The 10,600-nt window shown below is 50.0% G+C and overlaps 1 protein-coding gene and 1 long non-coding RNA gene across 2 annotated transcripts in view; one reads left to right on the forward strand and one right to left on the reverse strand.

The window, feature by feature from the left end:
* LOC145527389 (2-acylglycerol O-acyltransferase 2-like) overlaps positions 1-3,529 on the forward strand; it is a 28,646-nt gene extending 25,117 nt beyond the window's left edge. Inside the window, exons 5-7 of the mRNA XM_081545324.1 lie at positions 279-453; positions 1,091-1,290; positions 2,562-3,529. Of these exons, the coding sequence (XP_081401450.1) occupies positions 279-453; positions 1,091-1,290; positions 2,562-2,716 (530 nt within the window). The 3' untranslated portion in view covers positions 2,717-3,529. The remainder of the gene's footprint in view (positions 1-278; positions 454-1,090; positions 1,291-2,561) is intronic.
* LOC145527392 (uncharacterized) lies at positions 4-5,877 on the reverse strand. Its single transcript, XR_014069726.1, has 4 exons — positions 5,110-5,877; positions 2,469-3,001; positions 835-916; positions 4-631 (listed from the first exon to the last, which is right to left on the reverse strand). It is a non-coding gene; the product is annotated as an uncharacterized LOC145527392 (long non-coding RNA).
* Positions 5,878-10,600: the final 4,723 nt, after the last annotated feature.

A 10,600-nucleotide genomic window follows, 5' to 3' on the forward strand; every position in this document is an offset into this window, starting at 1 on the left:
GCTGCAGGCATGGGGGAGGGATTTTACAGAGGGCTGTCATCAGTTCTGTACTTCTTCCAAGTGAATGTGTAGTGGAGAAGGAAGCTAGATTCAAGGAAGCACTTCCCACAGCTCTGTGCTCGGTGATCCACTCAGTTGGGGGTTGGAAAGACCTGAGGGGCTCAGTCCCAGACCTCAGAGAACTCACAGTTGGGAACTGGAATGGAGTCCACCCCACATCTCTGCCCACGGTCCCTGCCCCTTCACCCCCATATCTAACTACCTTCCTCTCTCCCCAGGGCTGGTCCCAGTAGACAAGGAGAGCGCCGCTCATATTCTGAGCAGGAAAGGAGGTGGCAACCTCATGGCCATCATTGTTGGGGGTGTCCAGGAGGCACTGGATGCCAGGCCTGGAGGCTACAAGCTGGTGCTGCAGAACCGCAAGGGCTTCATCAGGCTCGCCCTGATGCATGGGTATTGGGAAGAGGGCTCTGGGTTCAACTGGAGATTGGCAAGGATTGTGTCTTGGTGGGAAGACAGCACAGATGAATGCACATCCTATTTTGGCAGGGAGAGTCACAGTCCATTGACAGTGAAGATTCTGTGTTGGTGATCAATGTACTGTCTCATTCCCAAATAGCCAGAGAAGATTCTAGAAGGGAGATTTGGTGATTAAAGGAAATAGGGTCAAGGGTCATATTACTGAAAACTTGCATTACATGTGAGTCTAGGGCATTTGGGAGAATGGTGTTTGGAGCATAGCTTAGAGCTGTTCTCTTACCTTGAAGCATCTGTGAAGAATACAAGCTAACTGGGGAAGAAGAAATTTTTCCAGAAAGTTTGCATGTTTTATACCTGGAAGGGCTCTCTGAAGCATTCTGTCCTCCTGTCATGGTGCAGCTGGGAAGCCATGGTCCAGAGAGGAGCCATGATCTGCCTAAAATCACAAAGCAAGGCCATGGCAGTTCTGGAGGACACCCGAGCCCTCCTACTTTTGTCCCAGGGCTCTGTCCTCTGCTCCAGTTCCTGCTCACTAGGTCCCTGCAGGATGCTAGGGGACCAGCTTGTGCCTTCTTGCCCCTCCACACGCCCTCTCTCCTGTCTCCTCTAGGGCAGCTCTGGTGCCGATCTTCTCCTTTGGGGAGAATGACATATTCAGGCAGGTTGAGAACTCCCCTGGCTCCTGGGTGCGCTGGTTCCAGGACCGACTTCAGAAGATCGTAAGAGTCTCCATCCCACTCTTCTATGGCCGTGGAGTCTTCCAGTACAGCTTTGGTCTTATGCCCTACCGCCGGCCCATCACCACCGTGGGTGAGCCTAGACTCAGGCTGGGAGGGGGAAGGGCTACACAGCAAGGGGCTCAGGCTAGTGTTGCAAAGGGGAATAGACATGTGCCGAAGACATCATTGACTTTCATGGAGTTCACGTTCCAGAGTGTGAAACAGACACACAGGCAGATAACCCTGGTTAAAGGAAGTCTGGGATGGGAAATCTAACTGAGACAACAAAAAAACAGCCACCACTACTGATTACTGGGCACCTGCTGTGTGTCAGGTACTGCACTGACTACTTACATGCAGCAGCTTAGTTTTCCCAACAATCTTGTAGGCAGTGATTATTATCACCATTTTACTAATGGCAAACTGAGACTCAGAGAAGGTAAATCACTTCCAAAAGATCACCCTGTCCTTGATACAAAGTTGAGGTTTGATCAGGGTCTATTTGATTTTTTATGATGCCAGAGAGGAGGGTTTAATTCTGACAGGAGAATCTTATAAGTCTTATTGGCAAAATGGTTACAAGGGAAGGGTATTCCAGGTCTGATAGTATTGTGTGTAAAGTAGCAACCAGCAGGCTGTGAAGGAGAGGCTGAGGGATTTCTTAGTTGAGTACATACTTGGCCAACCCTCTACACCATGACTTTCCTTGGGTTGGTTGTCTGGTAATATTTTCATGAATATAATTCACAACTGATGCCTCCAGAACCATTCTCAAGAGAAGAAAACAGGACAGCTGCTTTCTGAGCCAGGCAGAACTTGAGGAAGGAGGTTGATAGGTCCTCCCATGTCCTCCCTAGAATGGGGGGCACTGCAGGACGTTGTGGAGGGAGAGGAGGTAGAAAGCACTTGGGCCGTGGGCCACCTCCTCCCAGATGTACAGATGCTTCCACTCATGGCATCTGAGACTCCCAGATCCACATGTCCATGAGGCTAAGAGCACATCCTCAGGGCTTACAACCAGTCACTGAGTCTTCCTGACCAAGTGACCCTGAACAATTTACTCAACCTCCCTGAGTCTCAATGCCTCAGCTGTCAAATAGGAATAATAGCAGGTTCTATCTTCTTAGGATTGTTAGGATGACATAACAGATGATGCATTAAAATGCCAGCTGCTGGTACTGTTAATATACCAGAATCTTGGAGTTGCCCTAACATCTTAGCATCTATGACCCAAAATAGAATTGAAAGGGAAGGAGAAAGAGTGCTTACCTGCTCAGATGACCATTGTGGTGGGAGCCCCGAGGGTCCCTGCACCTTCAGTGGTTCTGGCTCTGTGCCACCACTCACCTCTGTGTCTTGCAGTGGGGAAGCCCATCGAAGTGCAGAAGACACCACATCCCTCACAGGAGGAGGTGGACAGGCTGCATCAGTGCTACATGAAGGAGCTGGAAAACCTATTTGAAGCCCACAAGCTCAAGTACAACATTCCCAGAGACCAACACTTGGAGATCTGCTGAGTGCCTCCCCAGAGGAGGGGCTCCCCCAAAGGGCAGTGCTGGCATTAGGGAGGATGGAGGAAGGTTCTGTGATCCCAGAAGGCTTCCTGGAGGTGTCTTTTAAACACATCTCCTGCATCTCCTGCCTTCACTGTCTCCAATCTTCACTGACTCCTGCATCTCCACCCCATGCCAGGCCTTGGGCCACAGCTGGCTCCATGGCAGAGGAGACCAGACTCTGGGATCGGTGATTTGCTCTCCTGCACTGACTCCTCTGTAGTGGGCCCTCTTCTTCATTCTGCCCACCTGAGAAATGAGAGAGGATGACGTCTGTGTCTCCGTCCTCTGTGGTCTTGTCACTCAATGGGCAGGACAAGAGCAGCTCCAGTGAGCAGGTGTCTCTTCCTCTGCCTTGAGTGACAGCACAGAAGCAGCCCCCAGCTGCAGCCCTTTCTTCTACAAGCTCCCCCATCCTGCATCCTGCCTGTCCCAGCTCCTCCCTGCCTGAGATGAAGAGGAGGGTGAGGCCACAACCCCCTGACTTTTCCTGGCACCTTTGAGTTTCTGAGTCCTTTGAGCCCCGGGCTGGCATCCAGAGGGGCTGGGAAGTGGGGAAGGAGACTGCAGCTCTGTCACTGGATGAATGACCATGGCAGACCTCTTCACCCTCCCTCTGAGTCTCAGTTTCCCCCAGGGACTAAGATGACCTCTGACCTCAGCTGTGATATCACGTTGGCTGAGAGCCCCATGAGTCAGCTGCTACTCCTCCTTCATAACTTCAGCCCTGACTTTGACACAGAAGGGAGCTCCATAAATCTCAGTTCATCAATGAAAGAATTCTGTTTCAGCCTTCTTCTCTTCCCTTACCCTACTCCCCAACTGGGAACACTGGTCAAAGCCTCCCATTTTGTCCCAGCCTGGCCCTGCAGCCCTGCTGCTCTGTGTCCTCTTCCCAGACGGTGGATCAGATGGGCCAGAGAATGGCATGTTACTTTTTCCTCCCTGACCAGTCAGCTCCAACTTACCACCTCTGGCCTGTTCTGCGGGAGACAAGCGGGGGGCTATGTACAGACACAGGGCAGACTAGCCAGAGAAGGAACATGAGGAGTGAATGGTCTGTGTCTGCAAGCAGGGCAGTAGGGGACAAGCCTCTGATAAGGAGAATTCTGGGTCACTGGCTCTGGGATATGTGTCATGAGTGATTGGACAGGATGGTAGGGTAGGACCAGTACGGTGAACGCCCACATCTGGAGTGGGAAAGCAAATGCTTTTCCCTCCAGAAGCTAATCACAGCAATAAATACAAATGGGGCATTGGGGGTGGGAGGAGTGGGGAGAAATTCTGTCGATGTAAATTTAAGTTCAGTGACCCTGGGCAAGACCCATCCCCTTTCAATCTCAGGTTTGTTATCAGGGAAATAAGAATTACAGTACCTAACTTGGGTTTGTGAGTGGAATAGATAATATTATGAGATGGTTAACCATTCCACATCCTGTGAGGAGTGCTGGGGAGTAGGAGTAATTAGCAGGCAGGCCATCAATGTACTCAGCATCTCTTGATGGCCTGTTCCGACCCTAGGAGATGGGTGCTATAGGGTCCCAAGAGAGGGGGGAATCAAGTGCAGTGGGATTGAGAGGGGGAAGTGATGGTTTCCATCAAGGGAAGAGGGAGGAAGTGGCAGGTAAGCAGGGCCATTAAGGAAGGGCTAGATTTTCCAGGAGAGAAGCACCTGCCCACTGCAGTTTTCTGTTGCTGGTATTGAACCACTTCAGACCTTAGTGGCTGAAGGCAGTAAGGATTTATTAAGTCCACATCTCTGTAGATGGCTGGGTGGTTCTTCTCACTCTTTCAGCTCTCCCACCTGCTGTGTCTTGGGACCTGCTGATCTCTTTCCCAGGATGCTCTGTCTCCTCAATTTGATCATCGAAATTTTTTGGATCCAAATATTTTGATCATCCTTGGTCAAGCCCTGCACACCTACCACCCTCAAGCTAAAACCCTGCTCTCCCAATCCACTGCCTGAATCAAAGTTAGTTATCCCTCTTGTAGAGAAGTTTGGTGTGAAAGATCCATGACTGATGAGTGGTCGAGTTTGTCACCAGAGAGCTGGAAGCACCTAGGGGTTCCCGCTTAGTTCACTCAGGAGGAGACAGCTGACCTGCTCCAGCAGGGACAGTTTCAAAGCCTAGAGTGGGGAATCACTCCCAAACTCTCCCGAGTGGCTGCTGGCAGAAGGCTTCAGAGCCCTGCATGTGGGCCTCTACATCACGCTGCTAACTGATGCTCACCAGAATTCTCCAGAGTAAGCCAATCACCAAGGAGAGAGAGAGACTGAGAGGGAGCCCAGGACAGAGAGAGAGAATCACTACAGCCTTCCAGTACCTAGACCCTGAGTCACTCACCATCAAACCTACCTTATTCTATCTTTTTGACGTGAGAGCCTAAGCCCAGTCCACTCTCCATAGGAGGCTGTGACACCTGGAGGTGAAGTCATTGAGGGCATCTTGCAGGCGCTACCACAGTGACAGCTAATGAGCCCTCAGAGAATGGATCGGGCAACCTCAACACTATGTTATTGCAGGAGGCTGTCTGCCTGGAGAACACAGGCTGAGATGCCCACACAGCAGGGCCCCAGGTAGGGCAAAGGTGTAAGCACAGGTCAGAGGTAGGAATCATGGCTGTGAGCCCAGGCCTGGCTGGGATGCAGTACAAGGTGACCAACAGACTTAGGGCACCTGGATGGGGAATGGGGACAGACTGGCTGGACCAGAGGGAAGGAGATACCCCTCTTTCACTGCAACCTTGGAGGCCACACATTGAAGACCTCAGTCAAACAAGTTAAGAGCAGAGAGCCTGACCTGAGAGGAGCGCTGCTTACAGAGGTACCCTATCAGGAACATCCACACTGGACTTTGTGTGGACAGAAGTGTCCTCTCATGTGTTCAGCACTGACGCTGAGGTGTTTGTTAAGCAGTCGGCCTCCCCAAGGATACAGAGATCCAGGAGCTTCACAGCAAGTGTCCAGTACTACACAGCACCTGCTCCCTGGCACCCCATTATCACCCTAACCTGCCTGAGGGTCCTTGCCCTTGTGGGAAGATCTCCCATCAACACACAGGCCACTCAGACAGCCCAAGAAGCACAGGAGCTGTCAGCTGTGGTAGAGAGGCTCAGAGGTCTGCAGGAGTGTCCTCCAGAAATCAGGCTGCCCTTTGTTCTCAGACATCATTACCCAGAGGGAACAAATGGCCTGTTGGGGCCCTGCCTGGTGACACTGCTGGATGGTGACAACAAGTGGGACAAAGGTCAGCCAGCACAGATCTATCAGCAACCACCTGGCCTGACCCAGCCTCACCCTCTCAGGGAGGACTGGGCTTTGCTAGAGATCAGGAGGAGGCAGAGGTGGGATCATGGGAGCTGCTAAGGGAGCAGAGACAGAGAGGAGGGAGTGGGCAGAGAACTCATGGGCAAGACTTCCTGGTGAGGGTCAGGATCAAGGTGAGGTTTAGGGAACACGAGGCTGAGGTTTAGGCCTTTGTGCAGCAAAGTTCTATTGAGATAGAGAGGGAGCAGGGCGGACAGGGCCCCTGAGGATGCCTGGCCTGCTGTCTGGGGGAACTACTGTCCAGTCCAGGGGTCAGGAATTCATCCCCAGGTTGGGAAGAGCCCTGGAAGGTGCTTGAGCTGGAGCGGGTCATGGGCCAGGTAGAAGGGCAGTGGATGCCTCAGGCTGCACTGAGCATCTGTCTTAGTGACCCCACAGCAGGGCAGAGTCAGCTCCCTGAGCAAACTGCTCAGTGATTACCTACTATGTGCTGGCCTCTGGGTGGATGCTATACATGCAGTATCTCAATGTAGCTAACAGTGACTTCCTCATACAGATGAGGTTAATATCAGAGGTTAAAGACCTTTCTAGAATCCTGCTCCCAATATGAAACCTGCTTGCACAGGTGTCCTGCTCTCACCTGGCCTATAGTGGCCTCAAACTTGGCTGAATTTTACACTGAAGACACCAGTGGCACCAGTTGTAGCCATGGACTCCCAACACCACTGGCGCTGTGTGGACCCACACAGCCCACATTCCCTCCCATCTTCACCTAGAACCAAAGAGGGTCCAATCAATGCCAGCTCTTCCTCATCCCTTCTGTTTATAACTGCCTGAAAGAGGTTTTAAAGACCTGAGACGGTTTGTGTCTATCATGAACCAGGTTTGGGCTTTTCTTAGATTCCAGGTCTTCCTCTCACTCTCTGCCAGAAAGCTGACCTGAGTGTCTGCTTTTTAATGAGTTGAACAGGTGCCATGTCTGTCAAGTTATGTGACTGAAAACAAATAGAAATGAGCAGGAAGATTCCTTTTCCCAGCAGATTTAAACCTATGGCTGATTTATGTTGACGTTTGGTAGAAATCAATACAATATTGTAAAGCAATTATTCTTCAATTAAAAATAAATAAATTAAAAAAAATAAAAGGGACCTTGAGTAGAATAGAAACAGCACTGAACTCTGTTCTTATCTGTAAATGTCAGGGTTGAGGATAAAAAGGGGCCTCCTCCCTCAAAAAATGTTAGATATATCTGAAGTTGTTGTTGGAGTTGCCCTAGATTAGTGTTTCTCAGTATGTTGTGGTAAAGGACCAGGTTTTTGTATTTTTCCTTCTTTTCTAATCTATCATGGACTTATCTATTTGTAAATGTGATATAAATTATTTTAAAAATGAAGCAAGAAAACAGATAGTACAAATCCAATAATTAATTATTAGTTTCAATACACATAGAACTACTCTGCCACATTGCTCTAAGGTTTCTGAGCAGTTACTTCCCAACTCTGTACTTACCTTGTCAGGAAACAGTAATAGGCAGCTCGTGGACAAGGCAGGTCTTCAGACCACACAGGAGCCACACTTCCCCAGAACATACGGTGCTGCCTGGTTGTTGACCTGTAAAGGAGTAGATGGGACTTCCCAGTGGCACTAGTGGTAAAGAACAAGCCCGCCAGTGCAGGAGATGTAAGAGATGCGGGTTTGATCTCTGGGTTGGGAAGATCCCCTGGAGGAGGGCATGGCAACCCATTCCAGTACTCTTGCCTGGAGAATCCCATGGACAGAGGAGCCTGGCAGGCTATAGTCCATAGGTTGGACTATAGGTTGCAAAGAGTTGGACACAACTGAAGCTACTTAGCACACATGCATGCAAGGTTGTTGTGACGTGAGGGGCACAGAACCCCTGGTGGACTGCTGAACACTGTACACTGGTCACTAGGGGCCATCATCTTAGCCTCTAATACCTGGTAGGATGAGGAGCTCTGGAAAGGGAAGGACTTGCCTGAAGTCACACAGCTGGAAAGTGGCCAATGCAGGACTGGTCTCAGCTCTCATCCAGGGCTCTTCCAATCTGCCTTGAGGGTAGACCCTGGAAAATGCCTCCCAGATACACCTTCAAGGAGGGAGGGGTAGTCCGAGTTGCAGAGCTGCCTGCACAGGGGCAACTGATCCTAAGACAGATCCAGGTGGGATGTCACCCTTGGCCACTTTAGCCCAATTCAGGACCACTCTGATGGACCATTTTGGTTCACCATTGTCCGCTGCCCAATTCCACTGTCTTCCTTCCTCATAAAGTTTTCACAGAGAGGAAATGCAATGAATAAAGTCATGTTCACCATTCATGATAAGGAAATGGAAATCAAGACCCCAACTGGATATCTCTCTGCTGCTGCTGCTGCTGCTGCTGCTAAGTCACTTCAGTCGTGTCTGGCTCTGTGCGACCCCATAGACGGCAGCCCACCAGGTTGCCCCATCCCTGGGACTCTCCAGGCAAGAATACTGGAGTGGGTTGCCATTTCCTTCTCTCTCTACACACCAGGAAATAAGGTGTCTGAATTTACCAATAAGGAGAGAGGATCTGCATCCATGGGACACTGGTATATTCCAGGTGAGATGTAAACTGGTGCTGTTGTTTTGGGAAAAACCTGGCACTACTCCTTCCCAGATTGTGTAGTCACATACCCTTTGACCCAGCAGTACCTCTGGCTATTGAGTCTGTGGGAAGGAGAAAGGGCACAGAGACAGAGACCAGTGAGAAAACTGATGTCAGGGTCGATGAAAGAGGCTGGCTGTAGGGGTGAAAACAAGCTTTCACATGCAAGTCATATTAAAATCTACAAAATAACCTGTGATAAAATAATATTCAAATAGCCATTAAACTTTTTTTTTTTTTTGGCATGCTGGTCTTAGTTGCAGGAGGGATTCTCTGTCATGGATCACAGGCTGTAGATTATGAGGGCTCAGTAGGTATGGAATGCGGGCTTAGTTGCCCTACACATTTGGAATCTTAGTTCCTTGTCCAGTGCATTGCAAGGTGGGTTCTTAAACACTGGACCACCAAGGAAGTCCACACAGTAAACATTTTTAAATGTGCTTCACCACCTTTAGGCATTAGGAAACCACTGTAAACACAATGAAGTATCTGAGGAGCCTAGGCACTCAACAGTGGAAGTCCTAATCTGTGAACCCCAAGGAATTCCCTGTGTAACCACTTTGGAAAGCTCTGACAAAATGTGGTCCACTGGAGAAGGGAATGGCAAACCACTTCAGTATTCTTGCCTTGAGAACCCCATGAACAGTATGAAAAGGCAAAAAATAGGATACTGAAAGATGAACTTCCCAGATCGGTAGGTGCCCAGTATGCTACTGGAGATCAGTGGAGAAATAATTCCAGATAGGATGAAGAGACAGAGCCAAAGCAAAAACACCACCCAATTGTGAATGTGATTGGTGATAGAAGCAACGTCTGATGCTGTAAAGAGCAATATTGCATAGGAACCTGGAACGTTAGGTCCATGAATCAAAGCAAATTGGAAGCGGTCAAACAGGAGATGGCAAGAGTGAACATTGACATTTTAGGAATCAGTGAACTAAAATGGACTCAGTTCAGTTCAGTCGCTCAGTCGTGTCCGACTCACATGAGGGTGTGATAGCACTTGGCACGGGGGACACATAGAAGAGGTCAGCACAGAAACTCAGCAGGGAGACTGGGTTGGGGGGTACAAGATGCAGCCCCAATTCACCAGGTTGCTGTCCCTGCAGCTGGTCAAGACCGCCGAGCTGGACCTCTCCAGGAACTACCTTGCTGGCATCCATTCCCATGGGATACTGGCCTTTGGAGCTTTTACCAACCTGTGTACCCATAGCACAGGCTTCTCATTTTTTCCTGGCATTTGCTCACATTTGACCATGTTGAATGGGACATTCCTGGTTCCCTTCCTCAGAGATTATATCAGGTCAGGGTCTGAATCTTCCCACACCTGGGAACCCAGGAAGACCAGGGTTGGAGGCATGAAGGAGGGATCTTAGGGAGGGTTTCTAAGAATGTATTTCCCCTAAGAGCATGTATAGTAGAGAAGGAGACTAGACACAGGGAAGCACTTCCCACATCTGTGCTCAGCAGTGAGCTTGGTGAGGGTTTGGGAAGAGGGGAATGACTCAATCCTAGCCCTCAGGGAACTCCCACTTGCAGTGGTAGAGTGTGTGGGGACTACCACACCCTCCTCTCAAAACAGTTCCTGGCCTCTCACCCCATATCTAACCACCTTCCTCTCTTCCCAGAGATGGTCTCACCAGACAAGGAGAGTGCTGCTCACATTCTGAGCAGGGAAGGAGGCGGCAACCTTCTGGGCATCATTGTTGGTGGCACCAAGGAGGCTATGAGAGCCAGGCCTGGAGTCTATAAGCTGGTGTGGTGGAACCACAAGGGCTTCATCAGGTTCGCCCTGATGCACGGTGTAAGGAGAGTGCGGAAAAAGAGAGCAAGCCAGGCATTCAGGCAGAGAAAGATTTATTATAGGAAGAGAGAAAGAAAGTGACTGGCTTTAGAGAAAAAACAGTGCCCTCCCTTTACAGCCAACCCTTCT

Source organism: Giraffa tippelskirchi, chromosome 11 (genome assembly GCF_054371585.1).
Source record: "Giraffa tippelskirchi isolate mGirTip1 chromosome 11, T2T-mGirTip1v1.2.pri, whole genome shotgun sequence".
In the NCBI taxonomy this organism is placed as follows: Eukaryota; Metazoa; Chordata; class Mammalia; order Artiodactyla; family Giraffidae; genus Giraffa; species Giraffa tippelskirchi.